Source organism: Exophiala oligosperma (assembly GCF_000835515.1).
Source record: "Exophiala oligosperma strain CBS 72588 unplaced genomic scaffold supercont1.1, whole genome shotgun sequence".
In the NCBI taxonomy this organism is placed as follows: Eukaryota; Fungi; Ascomycota; class Eurotiomycetes; order Chaetothyriales; family Herpotrichiellaceae; genus Exophiala; species Exophiala oligosperma.
The window spans coordinates 2,117,160-2,133,914 of NW_015622818.1; the positions used below are offsets into that span (position 1 = coordinate 2,117,160).

Consider the following 16,755-nt stretch of genomic DNA (forward strand, 5'->3'; position numbering starts at 1 on the left):
AAGATGATTCGAGAGGTTGTGGTGATGGGAAAAAATGAAAGGAGAATTGGGGGAGAAGAAGAGGTACTTATACGAGTCTTGCAAGCAGGTGATAGAGTTCCAAACTGCTCCGTGCCTGCTGCCTTTACCTGGACAAGTGAATTGCCCCGCGATGTTCCTGCCACTTACTCGCATCTCACCCTTTTGACCCCACCGGTTCCAGGCGGTACTGCTGTCTGATTGCTTCAGATGACGGTCACCGAGGCAAACCGAGCTCGAACCCAGCATCTAGTCCGTTTCAGGTTCTCTGCCATTCAATGCTTATGACGTGGTCGAGGCAGGTGACAAGGCGACACAACGTCCACGGCCAGAAAATGCGATATTGTTCTGATGTCATGAGCCAATGCCGCCATCGACTGGCCAATCAAAGCAGCTTCACCGCCACAAGCCTTCTCCACTCGTCTGTGGCTCGACGAGGCGCGATCGCATCTTACTGGCTACGTCACACTTCGTACGCGATCTGGCGGTTCGGATCTTGAGTCCGCCCATACACCGATCGTGAGTTCATCATGACGATCTCGAGCATCATCGTCACTATTTGTCTTGAACAGGTGGGAGTGATTACGACTACGACGAATTGAGTTACTCTGCAGGTAACAAAGCAGGCCGCGAGGCAGCATGACGCATTCGCTCACATGTTCATTTTTGCAGGATGAGACGTGGATTCTGTTCGGTTCGGCTCACGGAACACTCGTAACTCGTACTTCACATCAACATTGTCTCAAGACGATTTGAAGGCATGTGAAAATACAACTATAGTGATGCATCCCGAATTGGTCCACCATTGATACTGTGTGTGGTGATTCTCAAATAGTAGCCATCAGGATCCGTCAGCCTCAAGTCCTTCAATCCCCATGGCTGCATAGCAATATCAGCATCCAACAACCAGCCTTTGCTCACGATGACATCTCTCTCATGATCCAAATCGTCCACGGCAAACACAAGCTCAATTCCTTGATTCGGAGAACGATACAACTTCTTCTGCTCGACTGTATCGGACGATTGTGTTTCGACGGCTCCGATGAAGATATTGTCACGCTGAAGGTAGGCGTATGTACCTTCGCGCTTGAGCAGCTGGAATTGCAATACGTTCGAGTAAAAGTCGATCATGCGCTGAAGATCAGAAGGGAAAATCTCGATTCTCAATGAAGCCGGCATGGTTGTAAAACACAAGATCTTCTAGGTATATTCGTTATGATGGCCTTCTAGCAGTATTGGAATAGTTCCCAACCGCTTTGTCTACCTAAGGTAGGCATCTCTATGAAATTGATGGCTTTTATCGACGGGTTACCATCGCTGCGACTTTGTCAGCTAGACGTTCTAGATCGGCCTATAGCAGTTAGCTGCAGCATTCTTTAGCATCACTGAACTAATGTACCGGAGATCAGCCAGCAAGTCACCAATCGTCCTGGCCGTTGGCGGTGGTCAACGCTGTCTTGTTTGCGAATCAGAATTGGCCATCTGCTCCAAGGTCAGAACATCCCCCAAGGTTACAAATCAGATGGATAGAAAAAGCAGATGAATTGCTTACTAAATATTCCGTAGATACTTCAACAACTACTAGGCTCAGAACGTCCGATTGCCAAGAACCAGCTCTCATATCTTATGTTCGTCAAGGAACTCCAGCATCAGCCTCCCAACTTCCTTGGTATGACTCTCGACCAGGAAATGACCACCATCCAATAAGACAAGCTTTAATTTCTTCGCGTCTCTCTTGAACGCTTCGGCTCCAGCTGGTGGGAAGATGATGTCGTTCTTGCCCCATACTGCCAGAACAGGAACCTGGCTGGTACGCAAATACTCCTGAAACTTTGGATACAAGGCCACGTTGGTTCCATAGTCCTTGAACAAGTCGAGCTGAATCTCTTTGTTTCCAGAGCGGGACAACAACGCATAGTCGAGGTGATAGGTCACCGGATCGTCAATCTTATCTGCGTCAGGCTCGCCATGCAGATACTGACTCTTCGTCGCCTCCAAGCTAAGAACTGCTCCACTGACTGCTTGTCGAATCGACCTCTCTTGATCGGGGTCAGAAGTGGCCCAGAGTTGGCGTAATGGATCCCAAAAAGAACTCAAGCCTTCCTCGTATGCATTTCCGTTTTGAGTTATGACGGCAGTGATCGCTTGGGGGCGTTCCAGTGCAAGTCGGAAGCCTGTGGGAGCTCCATAATCGAAGACGTACACTGCGAACTTGGATATCTTCAGGACATCAAGGAACGATCCAATCGTCGTCGCAATGTTGGCGAATGTATACTTGAAGTTCAGCTTTTCTGGGACTTCGGTGAAGCCGAACCCAGGCAGATCGGGCGCGATTACATGATACTTTTCGGCGAGGATGAGCATGAGGTTTCGATATTGGAAAGATGAGGCAGGGAAGCCATGAAGCAGAAGGACGGTTGGATTTGAAGCCGAGCCGGCCTCGCGATAGAAGACGCGGATTCCATTGGGTAAGGTGGTGTACATATTGACGGTTGCTTTAAGATAGTGGTGGTCGTCACTTTCGGAAGTTGATTTGGAGTCCAAGGTAAGGATGTGTAAATCACTCTCTGGATGAATGTCGAATATCAAAGGATCAAGAGCAACCCTCTTGGGTCTATATACCTACCTTTTTCGAGTGCCGCCATCGTCAAAGCCACGCTCAGCAACGAGCGATACATAGACGCCGTTTCCCATATTGGTCGTCATCTTACTAACCCAGTCGCTGATGGGGACAGGGTGTGAGTTTGCTGTCACACTGCTATATGGATTGGGTGTCGAACTAGGTGTCACAGTTTACTCAATCACTGACGCGTCATAACGACAAAAGCGGCGGAGGTCCTTCAACATTTTTAAAAACGGCCTGATTTCCATCACACAACGGCGACGATTTCCCTCCCAAAGAAGAAGTCCAGCTGACAGGTCTCTAAAGTGGCATTGTTTCCTACCCGGGAAGGATCAAGATTACACCATGTGCAGCATCAAGCCTCCAAACTGACAGCACGAGCAAGTTCTCGTAACTTTCTTAGCTTATGACCCAGATCTCATTCCGTGTTACAAACGCTTACATTGTGGACGCTAAGGTATCTGGCCACGCTCTAAGGAGAAGAACATTACCTGCCGTTTGCTCATGGTCTTCTTGCCATTCTAAGCACATTCTTCCTACAGGACGGCTTGCCCAGGCAGTCGCTTTTACCTGGTAAGCCAGACGTGTGTTTTCCTCGAGTCTGTGACAGGAGCTGGCTATGTTTCGTGCAACCCGAATTTCATTTTGTACTGATTGATTCAACTGACCGAGCTACATGTTTACAACTTGTGCCTCTTCTCTCCACTGGCGAGTTTTCGGAACTCTTCCTGCGGCGCACCCTTTACGAATCTCGCCATGCCTTCCATGACTTCCCTGACGCCTTGAGCCTCCAATGTCTCGAGGAAGGGCCTCCGGATCAGTTCCTTGATCTTGATCAGACTCTCCTGATTCAAGTGCTCGCCGAGCTTATCCTGGACCTCGTCCAAGACTTGCTTCAAGAAACCGTCGCTGTCGTTCTGGTCCTTTCCACTAAACACTTTGGTTATGAAGCCACATGCTACCAACTCCTCGCACGGGATCTTTCTCGACATGATAAGCGCCTCATTGGCCTTCGCCAGACCCAGACGTTGCACGAGCCCGATACTCGCGCCGCCCTCGGCCACCAAACCGAGCGACGAGAAGGGCGTGAGCAGGAACGTATGTGGCGTCGCGTACACAAAATCGCAGAAACCCAGCACTGCCGCTGAAAGACCGACGGCCGGACCGTTCAGTGCAGCCACGAGGATCTTGGGATGTGTGTAGAAACTCCTGGTGATGTCGAGGTTGTTGCTCACAAAGCCTTTGAGTATGTCATTCCGTGCTTGATCTTTGCTTATACCCGGTCCCACACCAGGTCGTGTCGTCGTCACGTTTGCTCCGGCCGAGAAGAAGCGCCCTGATCCAGTGAGCAGGGTGATGGTGATTTCTGGATCTTCGGCGATTTCGCGCAGCAGGCAAGAGATGCGGTAGTAATAGGCTTGGGTCATGGCATTGAGCTTTTTGGGCTGCGAGAGCGTGATGATGGCCACGCGGCCTTGTTTGCGGTAGAGAACCGCTTCTTCGGGGCTCGCCATGGTAGACATTGTGGTAGCAGTCAACGAATGATTTGTAGAGGGAGGGAGACAGTCGAGTTCGTTTGTTCTATCAAAGGGAATGGACACGGCGCAGGACGAGATATAGAAAAGCAGGAGAGGCAATGTGAGGATATAGGTGACTTCCAAGGATCCCTCGGTTATCCAGTTTCTCAACAAGCAGGATCAGTACCTGGATTGAACAGTAATCAATTGGCGAGGGCTGAGAATCTGCGGAGAAGGAGATTCTGGAGATCAGAAATACCGGCTGAACCGAGGTTCAATCTCAGCGTTCAGTGACAACTTGTTTCCGCTTGGGGAACGGGAGTTCAGCCTCGCCAGCGATCTCAGCCTTGCGGCTCTTTCGACATTCAACTATAAAGCGCAACAGGCAGGGAAGAACGACTTCAAACCAGGAACCTGTAGGGAGGTTGTTTGGCGGTCTACGGACATTGAGCCGCGGTACTATCTGACCTATTCGTTTTCATCGTGCTATTTGCAACTGCGTACACGATCCAACAGCCACTGTGCATGTTCGATTCCGCTCCATTTCTGGTGCACTAACCCGTGAATCCCAAGCCCATTTCACCTATGTCAACATCCCTTCCTTTTTGAAACCGACGGGACCGCTCGGGTGCCATTTCCACAGTAGACCGGAACCCTTGCCAACGAGACACTTTCGAGCACAGAGTCGCACTATGCGATATCGGCCGTGAAGCACTCTTGAATTCCTCCAAACTCATGGACCCAGTCCAGTTGAAAGACCAGTTCATATTATAGACGACGGCCTTATCGGGATAATTCTCGTTGAATAGTTTCGGCAAGTCGACTAGCAACCTCAAAGTCTAGCTGCCAGGTTCAGCCCCGAGGAGCTCAAGCAAGGGCTTAATTTGGGTCACGGCCTCGACACCGATAGTGCCTCGACTGGATTGCGGGATGTCATAAGAGAAAGAACGGTGGCTAACTCACCGGTTTTGGGGACAGGTTATTCCCGCGTCATGATTGAAGAGTCGGGCGAAGCACAGGTTTACTGAAAAGGTATGCCATCAAATATGTTGTTGACTGACACCGTGGCGGGCTATTGTGGTTCGACTTACACATACCATCTAAGAAGGGGTCTCTTGATTTCACAATCCACCAGACCTCGAGAAACACTTGGGCACTCCTTGGATGGAGAGCCTCAAAAGAGAGGGAATTCATCTCTCTCAGCGCAGGTCAGTTCTTGTCGACGGAGCGTCGACCGATAGATGGTCGACCTCGTTTTGAATTAGCCAGAGGAAAGAGATTCAAGTGCGTGAAGACGATTTTCCAAGGACCTGATATGATCGCCCGCCTTGATTCCACTTGCACGTTCAGCATATTGCGGTGTGCCTTGTGTTGTGTACGGAGCATTCCCGGGCCAGCGTCGCGGATGGTCAAACTCATAGATTGTAGAGCACCGGCGTTGAGAGAGTGCGAACCACGCTATGACCGCAAGGGGAGATTGTAAATGACCCAATAAACAAGTTGACTGTATCTAGGTATGTTTGAGAGTGTGCTCGTACGGGGAGCTATCGATCGAAGGTCAAGTGGCGTGGGGTGTGGTCTTAGAAGTACAGTAAAAGCGGCATGGGTACGACTAGTTACATCTGAGCGAGCACACCACCACCCGGGCGAGCTGTTTTTCCCAGAGCAGTCCTTTTAATTTTCTAGAAAGTACAGTATACAGCCAAAGCACAGCGGATTTTACGGTTTGGGGGGACAATCATTCTCTGCAATATACCAGCGACTGGATAAATCTGAGGCCCGTATCAATCCTTGCTGGTGGTTGCATTACACAAGACACATCAGTAAACAGGAACAGAGAGTCTCCGCGAGTGGACGGAAAATGGTGTTCAACTACATCCTGCGGTCTCTCCGCGGGACGAACCTCGAAGTCTTCAAGGTAATTTTGTCAATGTTTTGAACTTTGTTCAATGTTGTTCCTGGGCTAACATGTCGACGACACCAAAAGTTTGGAATGTACCTCGCCTTCCCCATTGGATACATGTACTACTTTGGCACGAACCTGGAAAACCGATTCTCCGTGCGCGGGTTTTGGCCGACGCAAGAACAGAGCCACAAAATCCCGTTTGAAAAGGACGAACTCGAGGCCGAAGTACAGCGAATACGCGAGAACATGAAGAGGCAGAACGAATGGAAGGCGGCGCAGGCGCAGGCGGCGGCGGCGTCCTCGGATCAGCAGCAACAGCAAAACCCGTCGCCATAAGAGAAGACTTGATGCAATAGTTCAAAGGTCTAGAGTCTAAAATGTGAATACGACTTGAAAGGGAGAGCAGATCAATGCAAAAGAGCCCGGGGCTCTCGATACCCGTCTCCCTCCGTCCCAAACCCCTTCAGCTCCTGGTCGAGAACGTCCAGCGGGATCACTTTGAGACCCCTTTCGCAGGGCATTGAACGTCATACCGCATCTTGCGACAACCCTAAACGATGACCAGGTGATGTATACGCGCCTCGAGCGCGTGTAACGTGGCTTCCCGAGGAGAGTACACTGACAATCGCATCGAGTATGCGAAGGGAAAGCGTCCAAAGCGTAGGGAGGGAAAGTGATATTTACTCCACTCAACCCAGGCTCATATCGTGCCGGCGGCGTAACAAAGTTATGTCTACGCAAACACCTGCAGAGAGACGACCATCGCGCATGGGGATGAATTTTTGAGCTCGAGGATGAAGAGCTTCATGATTCTTGTATTATCACATATCTCAAAAGGCAGACAGTTGTAGTATTATTGAAAACATCACTACCAACGCCCATGTTGTCCATGCATTCTCCGATTGATTGTTTTCCCTCTTTTGGACCAGAAAAAAAGTATAGAATTCACGTCACCAACAGTATCTCATTTCACAATTCTTTCGCAGCGGTCGTGACGGAACCGACGAGGGATCGTGAGCTCGATAACGCCGTCAAGCCATCCGCAGTACTTCTAGACCCTGCAGTGAGGTAAACGCTCTGGTTTCCTCCTCCAGCTACAGCTGAATAGGCGAGTTCACCCTGCAGATAATACCATACACGGTTGTAGATGAGGAAGACATGGTCGGGGAGATAGTAGTAGGCTGCGGTGACGAGGAGAGAGACGAGCATGAAGAGTATAAAGTCTGGAAAAAACGGATTAGCCCATCGCAAGAAACAGAGGAAAGAAGCGTGGGAGTCGTCGGTCCCCAAAGGGTGGGCGGCGCATACTGAAGACGAATTTCTCGGTCGGCGTGAGCATGTACAGTGAGAAGGTCACCTCGTACTGATACTTTTTCAACTGCAGCCATCGCACAAAGGACGACAGGTACGAGGATTTGTTCTCTCGGGTGGCTTTGGAGTGGCCGGACATGTTGTTGACGGTGAGCGTCGGCATGGGCATGTATGCGCGTTGTCTGTGCTGTTGACAGGATTCGAAGATTGCTTTTGCCTGATTTTAGGTGAAGGGCAGAAAGACGTCTGGAGATTGGAATATCAAGGACGGAAAAGACGGGTCCGATCCCGCAATCAAGCCAAATCAAAACGAGCGACAAGGCGGGCAGGCGTAGGAGGGCAAGGGGGGAGGCGTTCAGGTGCGAACGTGGTTCGGATTGGGTGAATTCGTGAGAGTACAGTTAAAGATACGAGTTTGGTGTAGTAGGTGTGTTTGTCGGGGCCGCCACGATTAGGGTGAAGAAAGGAGTCGGGCTGAGATTGGAGCAGAAATCAACTTGGATTCGGTGATCGCTGCTTTAAAAAAGGACCCTCAATTGACGAGAATTAATTACGGAGAAGTTATGATTCTTTATTTTTAAAGCCAGTATACTGTATGTACAATATTGTACAAACAGGACCTAGATCTACAATGAATTCTTGTACACGTAGAGATAGATGCCTGACTAGGTACCCATTACTACCAACTACCCATTAATCTCTCCTCCTGCGTGGCTGTTTTACTTCAGTCACTTCGACTTCCTATCCCAGAGAATCCTTCGCCAGCGAACGCATCTGCATGTTTCTCATTCCGCGCGCGTGGCCAAGGACGCGACTCGGAGTCCATCTTTTATCTTGCATGAGAGCGAACCGAAGTCCGGCCAGGTCTTTGATCTCATTCGCACAAAGCAAACACATGCCAATCTAGCGGCCCGAAACATCAGCAAACACCTAATAAACATGCAAAAGCCAGTCTAGACCGATCCTGATTCTGATTCTATAGTGTTGTCTTCTTTGTTCATCAATCATATGTACAGTAGGCAGCCGCTCAAAGATGCGCAAGGGGCCTTTCAATGGCACATGGTACACCCTGTGAGGTCCCTACCGATTATGATCGGCCTTGATGACCTCTGGACTCCATCGCTATGTGGCTTTTTCCCAATCTCACAACATACAGAGGGCATGACACTGCTCGGCGCTTATGGATGCCTCTGACAGACCGAATGAGGGCCAACCTGCATAAACTTATCGAGTATGACAATCCCCCCGGCTCGGATCGGGTGTCGTTTTGTCTTCCGAGACCGTCCAACATGTTCACCTCGATCAGACCCAAACAGGCTATATGTGTCTGTGTCAGTCCGGGCCATCGATTGTTGCTTAGAAGGTGCTCAAAAAACATCCTCTGGGTCAACCTTGAAATTTTCACCGTTCTCTCTGACGTGGATTCGGTCCTTGTCCCTGTCCAGAGGTTTTCGCATGTCCAGGGCATCCTCCCCATCCTGAGAAACGCCTGTCGGGTCATCCGCATAGTATCTGACCACGGTACGGTAGGTCGAATAACCCATGGTTTCGTACATTTTGATGGCATTCGTATTACTTTTCCGTACAAAAAGATCTACGAACCAGGCGTTCTGTGCATTGCAAGCCTTTTCAAGAGACTCGCTCAGAAGCTTGCCATATCCGAGCCTCCGGTATTGCGGTGCTATTGACAGAGCCGTGATATGGCCATGCCATGGCAGGAAGTGTGGTGTGCCTCTGGATAGATTCTTCAGGCATGGCTTCAGCTAAAAGAATAAGTCGAATGAACTTACTGTAATTGTGCGGGTGATGTTTCAACTTTCCCGATGATGTACCCTACAATCTGACCGTGCTCTTCGATACACTGAAATAACGAAGGCCATCTCATCAAGTAGGTCAGGTAGAAATTCAAGTCGTAATTTTCAGTATATGGATCCAGGTTGCATAGGTTAAGATGCAGTAGATCTGACGGCTGGACTCTTCGGATGATAGGCATGGCAGATCGATTGATTTATATTTTTCCGAGTTCAGCTGATGAATCTAGCGCAGACGGTGCCGCAGTCGACTGGCCTCGGTCGTACACCTCAGGCATATACGAAGTACCAGCAGAGAACAAAAGTCAACCTTGGGTGATGCCTAGGACAACGAGGGCGATTTAAAAAGTCTGTCCGAATATTGAGGGGTTTGCTGGTGAAAATACGAAACGAGCCGTTCCGTGTGCCAGTGAAATTGGGGCTAAATAAAGGTACGACAAGGCCGTATATTGAGGTTCGCCATACAACAGCGTTCGTCGCAGCCGATTTAGACAACCTCAACATCAACGGTGATGGATGCTTTACTTTCTTGAAGACTCCACCATCACACACCCTGCATGCTTTCTTGCTCATGAATATATTCTCGCATGCCCCCCTCGGACTCTTTCGAGTTTTGTAGTCTTTTTTGTCCTTGCATATTATGCACTTTCGCGCATTTACGGATAGACCATGACGGTGACATCTCCGCCAGTCTCCCCTACGACGCCTTCTTCGCGAAAGCGCAGGTCGCTCAGACTATCAAGTGTCGATTCCCTTTCCCATGAAACGATTTCGACGAGTCCATACACGAGCGGAACGACCAATGGCACGGCCTATTCCAGACGATCGTCGCGCACCTCGCAGACATCCTACCAGCCACGATCTCCCATGACGCCGCGACCCATGTCGGCCAAATCCTCGAGACCACCTTCACTTTCCATACAGCGCAGGGCGAGCCGCACAAGCATACACAGTGCTCGGAGTTTGGAACAAGGCGAGAACGGGCTCGGGAACCTGGCCGACGAGCTAGAACAAGCCTGGGACGACGGAGAAGAAGAAGAAGGCGAATCGAATTTCTTGGAAGGATTGAGAGAAGGTGACGTGGAGCAAGATCACTCCTTGCATGGGCTTCAGAGTCCCTACGCCATCAACGACATGCACGACTTCGGCTTTGGCATGGTGGTGCAGAGTCCGCATCCGGCGCAGTACGACGGAGCCTCGCCGGCCTTGCAAGTACCGTCGTCGCAAGCCATCGAACTGCGGTCACCTACACACCCGAAGAGAGGACACCAGAGACACGAGTCCGCCTACGATGGCTCGGATTACGGGCCCGAGTCAGACGCGGACGAAGAAGAAGAAGCGACGCTCTCGCCGATTCTTCGAAAACGGATTCACGACATCCAGAAGTTGACCCGCATGTGCGTGAACCCAGAGGACGCAGTGAGTGAAGGTGGTGGAACGATCAAACGGACCGTCAAGGGGTTGAAAGATCTCGGCCCGCAAGGAAACATCGAGTACGGAGTCACGCGGTTGATCACGGCGTATGCGTCGATGGCGTCGCATCGCACCAACAAAACCCGGGACCTGTTCACGCAGAGCCACTCGCTCATGTACGGAGGGATCCTGCACCTCCCGGAAGAGATGATAGACGTCCTCCTGGAGGAGATCAGGGAGCTCAACTCGACCTTGCCGTTCCTGCGCCCCCAGAATCCGTTGCTCTCCTTGCAGATCCTCGCCTCACAGACGGACGAGTTGAGCCAGACACTTCGCTCGCTCACAGACCTCCTGCAAGAGTCACGGCTGGCCGCCAACGCCGCCACGCGGAAACTCAAGTCTGTGCGCGATATGGTCGAGGACATGAACGTCGAGGACGAGCTGGTGGAGAACAGCATCATGTTGATTCAGGCGGGCGACTGGGATCGGCGGTGTCGAACCCGTCAGGCCGCAAAGACGTGCCAGGAAGTTTGTGAGGGATTCGCCGACCGATGGGGTCTGACTATGGATGTGGACCTGACGGCGAAGAAGAAACCACCACCATTACCATCACCAGAAGTTTCGGTACCGTCGTGAGATTACTGGTCGGTCGTTGTTTGTCCGTTATTCGTGCGTTGTGGGTTTTTTGTTTCCTTTCTCCTTTTGATGAGTAATTAGAGCATGGAGTACGAGTACGACTAAAGGACCCTTTTTTTTGTTCGTTGTGTGTTGGGAATTCTACTCTTCTGTGTACTAAAGCAAGCATTGGGGGGTTGATGGAAGAGAAAGAAGGAGAGAAAAGAACGGGCAAAAAGACGTATCGGTTTAGCATTGGAGGCTGTTGCTTTCTTGTTATTGGAGAGAGAACAAAAAGAGAATATACCTACAGTAACCTTTGACTCTAGAGGTGCCCTTTTGGTCCTGACAAAAGAAAGATATCGTAGTATATTTTAGGTCCTCAATGGGAAAGTCGGTCTGTACACCTTGGATAACGTCTACATGTCTTACCTAGCTTACTCAGAGTGCGGGATACTGAATGTGGTTGTTTGTGTACGTGAAGTATCCGTGACAAAACGCGGTGTTTATTTTGATTATATTTTTACATGATGCACGAGTTACTGTCGATGTGCCTCTTCGTTTGAACCCAGTCCTCCCGCCGTATATATATCTTCTAGCCTTGTGATCTATATCCCTTTCCTTTGAGTAAGGCCAAGAGTTTCTACCCTTTTGACACGGCATACACACGTTGAGTATTTTTTTTGTCGTTGGCTCTTTGCAAACTGTTACGGAGGGTGTCGGTTACACCGACATAATGTCAGCCACCTGTCAAAACATGGGTTCGGAAGGTTGTTTTTGTTTATGGAGCAGTGACCCCCTTCTCTTTGGCACACCTCCGTCGTCATCTGGACTGTCCAAAGCGATTCTAACGAGTAGTACTGCTTTGTTTGTGTTACCATGAACGGCCAGCCCTTGGGAGACATTTGCCCTTTCTTTCGATGTGTGTTTTGTATACCACAGACTACAGAGTACTCAAACCTGGCTCCTCGAGTCGGATTTATAACTACTGCTGTGGAGTACGGGGTACAGTACTTTAATATCATTTTATGCGGTGTTTCAATATCGTCAGAGCAAAAGAAAACAAAGTAATTACTCCGTCAAGATGTGTGTTCATATTAAGTATAGGTAGGTAATGGTACGTGAGATGATTGATTGATGCATGCCCCCAAAACGCGCGCTTTGGAAAGAGAGATACGAAACAACAACAGCAGCAATAAAAAAGATTTGATCATAAAAATTGCTAGATTGCCCCTTTGGATGTGTGTACACCAACGATCTCCCCCAATTTTGTGTGTGTGCTGGTATGCCAGGTTCCAAGGTGCGTAGACCAGTCCAAAAAGGTCAAAACCGTGAGTGACTTGTGTGTGAAACTCTGGGAAAAACTTCCTTTTTTGAATTGACATGTCTGGGAAGGGGGGAGGCGGTGAATATCGAAGAAAGTGATTGTGTTGATGGCGGGCGATGGAGAATCGAGAAAAGAAACGCCTTTTTTGGTTTGTTGTTGCTGTTGTTGTCCGGTGGTCAAGTTCCCACGAAATCAATCCCACGTGGTGCCATTGACTTCATGTTTCACCAAAACGTTGCACGAAAATATACCCTTGGCCGGGCCACGTGCGACAGAAAGGAAAGAGTGCATTTTCGTGCAACGTTTGGGCTTCCCTCATGGCCCACGTCTTCCACCCCCTTCCCCTCTCATGCTCTCTCAAAACGAAAAAGACAAATGCATTTGTCTACACACTTATGGGTGTGCAGCAGCGGGGAGACCGTACTCGTACGCGGTGTAGATACCAATGGGGCACTCATCTTGGTCCTGGAAGAACCAGAAGTTGGTGTCGTTGGTGGACTAGGGGGGGGGCCAGTGTTAGCGTTTTGGCTGATCTTCAAGAGATACAGAAAGATACTGGGGAAGATGTCAAAAGACTTACGGTCATGCCAGCGACGCATGTACCGGCACCGACGAAGCAAGGACCGACATCGATGGTGTATGCATTGCCGGGCTCCATGTGGATGGGAGGGAAAGGTGGGAAAGGACCAGGGGCGGGCTGGTTGTTCCAGGTGGTCTGGGGACCGGGGCAGCTGCCTGGGTTGTAGCCGGTGAAGAAGAACGAGCCACCACCCTCGTAGTCAAAGTTGGAGGTCTTGAGTTGCGACTTGAGGGGGAAGATGAACTCGAGGGTGCAGTTGGCGTCGGCGCGGTCGGCGGGCACGTCGAAGCTGAAGATGGAGGCGATGTCGTTGGGGGTGAAGACGCCGTTGTACTGAGGGCCGAACGACTTGTCGGGCTCATTCTTGGAGATCTGGGTGATGTAGTGAGGGAACTCGAATTGACCGGGCGTCAGGTCTCGAGGACAGCCGCTGTCGCGCTCTGTCAGGGCTCGCTTGCGGAGGACCTCTCCGGGGTATGCGGCGACGAGGCCAGCCAGCATGGCGAAAGCAGCAACCGACTTCATCTTGAAGGTGGTGTGTTGATATTACGGAGTAAGTTAGAGGTGATGGGTAGGTGAGTGACGACGACGAGGTATAAGCGAGTGACTGCGGCGAGAGATGGTTGCCAGAATACAAAAAAGCGAGAGTATAGTAGGAAGAATACAGAGAGGAGGGCAGCAGAGCATACATACATACGGGGAGTATTAAGGACAAACCGGTAAGAGTGTGGATATATCATCGTCAGGTGGGAGATTGCTCTGGAGACACACACCCCAGTCGCCGGGAGTGGTAACGAAACGTTCAGGTCGCTAGACCGGTTGACAGGTCCCGTCACAACACCTGCTTGCCGTGTTCCAAGGGCAAGTTAGTGTCCGGTTGGACATGAGGCTGAACAAGGGTGATCCATCGAAACCATCTTCCCCTACCGCCTGGTGACTTCACGGGAAGCTACCGTAAATAAACACGGGTAAACACGAGAGAAGGGCCTCACCGTCTGGGTCGCGTAACCAATACGAGGACGTCTCGGCAGTAGAAAATAGGCCACGAGGTGTGAATCCTGCCCTGCAGCTTGACGGGTGGTGAGACATTAACGCAAAGCAAAAGGTCTTCAGAGACGTTGATGCGACCTTCTGGCCCTCCTCCCATCATGGTGTTTACCAGACGCCCTTAGCTGCCGGTCGGTGCAAGCCACGTTTGTTGCTTGTAGCCAGTCACAAAAGCTTGTGATTGGAGCTTGATGAGGAGGAAGGGGGCCAGCGCTTTGCTTTTTTGCCTTTTTTCCAACCGGGCTGAACGAGAGAGAGAGAGAGAGAGAGCACCAACTTGCAAAGGGACCCGGGGGCGCAGACCCAAAGTGGATCCGGGCGGCAGATGCCTTGAGGACCTTTCATCTCACAATCACATCTCATTTGCAGGTGGCCTTAAGATGGAGACCATCGAAGCATTTCGATCGCCGTGTTTAGTTGCTACAAGCGAAAGTAGACAGCTTGGGTGGAAGAGCTTGAGCAACTACTCGTGCTCTCCGTGTGCAGTACTCTTTTGACTCTCTTGCTTGATCTATAAACGGAGGGACGTACTCCGTACCGACGTATCCGCGTACATCGTCATATTTGTTTGTGGCGCCGGCAAAATGCAGACATACAGACCAACATCTAGAATCAGCCACCCGACAAAAAGACAGAGAACAAAGGCAAAGAAGCAATCTTCTTGAAGAATAATCAGGCTGAGGCTGTGCCACACATCCTCGTCCCCTCATCTCTCTTTGGCCCACAGATTGAATGCAGGACCGTTACTCTCCGTATATAACAAGTCACGGCGAGAGCCAAGATATGTCTCCTGTTACGAAAGAAAATTGCAGGTTCAGGGTCCGCCCCCAAGGGGAAAGAAACGCACACCAAACAGAACGGCGAGAAACACCAAGCCTGTTTGGATCTGGGGTAGACATACAGGACTCCGTACCTCCCGTTCAGAGTCCAACCAAGCATCGCGAAAGTCCATGTGACTACTTAGGGATGGGCGGGCCATAGTATTGTAGACACCAATAACTCAGGGAAAACACGGCAGAGAACTTGTTGTCTACTGTACTTGTTGACAAAAATAGATTTCTCGACACGGCCCCATACGCGAGTAAGTAACCTGACAATCCCATTCCCGTTCCCCGTCGGTTGGATATTACAGTACGGATCCTTATTAGCTTGATAAGCTTGTGTGAAAACGGCACAATCTTATCCGGTTGACGATATCGATCATTCAAATCAAATCCACCTCAGCTATCCGTATCTCGTCGTAACATACGGAGTACTGTACAGGAGATTAGCCGCTTGGAGGTTGATGAATTGCGTGCTTTCTCCTCTTCGACGGACGGCGAGAGTACGTATGTGGATAGCTCTGGTCATGAAATGTCTTGGGTCCTTCGAAAGAAGTACTCCGTACCGAGTAATTTTACATTCAACAAGTATCTTACCCACCTCAACCACGTACGCTACGCGCGCACATGGCACATGTGAATTAGAAGAGGATGACTGAAGAGATTCAAGCGAGGCGAGCTTCATCACTATTCAAGTAAGATACGTCAAAGTGAATCACTCATTCATCGTCATGACCACCCACTACCACCACCACCACCCACCACCACTACCATTAGCCCCGCATTATGATCCTAAACCAGTCCCCCGCATACGAATCACAATCTCGAAGGCTGGTTGAGTGAGTTTGAATAGCCACGACGAGTGGTACGTGCTTTTTTCTGCTTCTCTTCTACGCGAGGTGTCTCGATCATGATAAAAACAAGAGGAAAAACAGCCTCACTGAACTAGTGGACTTGAGGGCACGTCCACCACACCTTCTTTTTTTAAACGATCAAAAAAAGGCCAATGAAAGGTTGACTCTCGGCTCGTTGAACAATGTCAATCATGATTATTCATTCCATCTGGCCTTTTCTTCATTACACACAAGCCGTCCAAGAATATCCCCTCGACAAGGTGGTACACCACACGAGCAACGCTCCAACAAACACCCTTTTTGTTTGGTTCTTTCTCATCAAGCCACCCGGTCGCCCGTACCTATGGGCGAGGACACGTTCTGCGAAGAAAAAGAAAAGAAAACGTCCTGGCTTCAAAGTAGATTTCTCGTACTCGCCTAATAACCACTTTCAAAGTTCCTCTTTTGAAAAATCACACTTGGCGAATGCCGGGGCAATCGGATAGCCCCAGATCTGTTGTCGGTTGACGTTGCCGAGAAGACAAAGACGAGGCGTGTCTGCCCCCCCCCCCCCCCCCCCCCATCGCCTTCTTCAAGAGCTTTCTCGCGAGATAAGGCGTGTGTGCTTCTTCCTCACTCGCCTTTGGCTTTCAGCAGGTTACCCTGACCTCGTATCATTGATAAGAATAAAAGTAAAGGTCCAATCCTGGGAAATTAAGTTCCTTTCGCGTCTGACGTTTTCGCTTTATCGAAGAAAACAACAGCATTGACGGGCCTCGGAACCTTGAGAGATAAGAGCATGGATGATCAACATCTATCCCCAGTGTGGGATAGGTGATCCCTGCCTCCCTCCCTCCCTCCCTCCCTCCCTCTCTCTGTCTCTCTCTCTCTCTCTCTCTCTCTCTCTCTCTCTCTCTCTCTCTCTCTCTCTCT

At 50.2% G+C, this 16,755-nt stretch overlaps 8 protein-coding genes across 8 annotated transcripts; 2 read left to right on the forward strand and 6 right to left on the reverse strand.

Moving 5' to 3' along the window:
- Positions 1-792: 792 nt before the first annotated feature.
- On the reverse strand, positions 793-1,197 carry PV06_00734 (uncharacterized protein; the record flags this gene model as incomplete). Its single annotated transcript, XM_016401278.1, has 1 exon — positions 793-1,197. The coding sequence occupies one exon, from the start codon at positions 1,195-1,197 to the stop codon at positions 793-795; it is 405 nt and encodes a 134-aa protein (XP_016268331.1).
- Positions 1,198-1,635: 438 nt separating this feature from the next.
- On the reverse strand, positions 1,636-2,502 carry PV06_00735 (uncharacterized protein; the record flags this gene model as incomplete). Its single annotated transcript, XM_016401279.1, has 1 exon — positions 1,636-2,502. One exon carries the CDS (start codon positions 2,500-2,502, stop codon positions 1,636-1,638), a length of 867 nt encoding a protein of 288 aa, XP_016268332.1.
- An 819-nt stretch (positions 2,503-3,321) lies between these two features.
- PV06_00736 (uncharacterized protein) lies at positions 3,322-4,164 on the reverse strand (the record flags this gene model as incomplete). The annotated part of the gene is made up of 1 exon (XM_016401280.1): positions 3,322-4,164. The coding sequence occupies one exon, from the start codon at positions 4,162-4,164 to the stop codon at positions 3,322-3,324; it is 843 nt and encodes a 280-aa protein (XP_016268333.1).
- A 1,671-nt stretch (positions 4,165-5,835) lies between these two features.
- Positions 5,836-6,953, forward strand: PV06_00737 (uncharacterized protein). Its single transcript, XM_016401281.1, has 2 exons — positions 5,836-6,076; positions 6,146-6,953. The coding sequence occupies exons 1-2, from the start codon at positions 6,020-6,022 to the stop codon at positions 6,398-6,400; spliced, it is 312 nt and encodes a 103-aa protein (XP_016268334.1). The 5' UTR covers positions 5,836-6,019; the 3' UTR covers positions 6,401-6,953.
- PV06_00738 (uncharacterized protein) lies at positions 6,437-7,818 on the reverse strand. Its single transcript, XM_016401282.1, has 2 exons — positions 7,373-7,818; positions 6,437-7,287 (listed from the first exon to the last, which is right to left on the reverse strand). The coding sequence occupies exons 1-2, from the start codon at positions 7,542-7,544 to the stop codon at positions 7,034-7,036; spliced, it is 426 nt and encodes a 141-aa protein (XP_016268335.1). The 5' UTR covers positions 7,545-7,818; the 3' UTR covers positions 6,437-7,033.
- Positions 7,819-8,295: 477 nt separating this feature from the next.
- PV06_00739 (uncharacterized protein) lies at positions 8,296-9,565 on the reverse strand. The gene is made up of 2 exons (XM_016401283.1): positions 9,166-9,565; positions 8,296-9,109 (listed from the first exon to the last, which is right to left on the reverse strand). Exons 1-2 carry the CDS (start codon positions 9,366-9,368, stop codon positions 8,743-8,745), a joined length of 570 nt encoding a protein of 189 aa, XP_016268336.1. The 5' UTR covers positions 9,369-9,565; the 3' UTR covers positions 8,296-8,742.
- Positions 9,566-9,629: 64 nt separating this feature from the next.
- PV06_00740 (uncharacterized protein) lies at positions 9,630-11,630 on the forward strand. The gene has a single exon (XM_016401284.1). It carries the CDS (start codon positions 9,856-9,858, stop codon positions 11,233-11,235), a length of 1,380 nt encoding a protein of 459 aa, XP_016268337.1. The 5' UTR covers positions 9,630-9,855; the 3' UTR covers positions 11,236-11,630.
- Positions 11,631-12,285: 655 nt separating this feature from the next.
- Positions 12,286-16,392, reverse strand: PV06_00741 (uncharacterized protein). Its single transcript, XM_016401285.1, has 2 exons — positions 13,122-16,392; positions 12,286-13,039 (listed from the first exon to the last, which is right to left on the reverse strand). Exons 1-2 carry the CDS (start codon positions 13,644-13,646, stop codon positions 12,935-12,937), a joined length of 630 nt encoding a protein of 209 aa, XP_016268338.1. The 5' UTR covers positions 13,647-16,392; the 3' UTR covers positions 12,286-12,934.
- Positions 16,393-16,755: the final 363 nt, after the last annotated feature.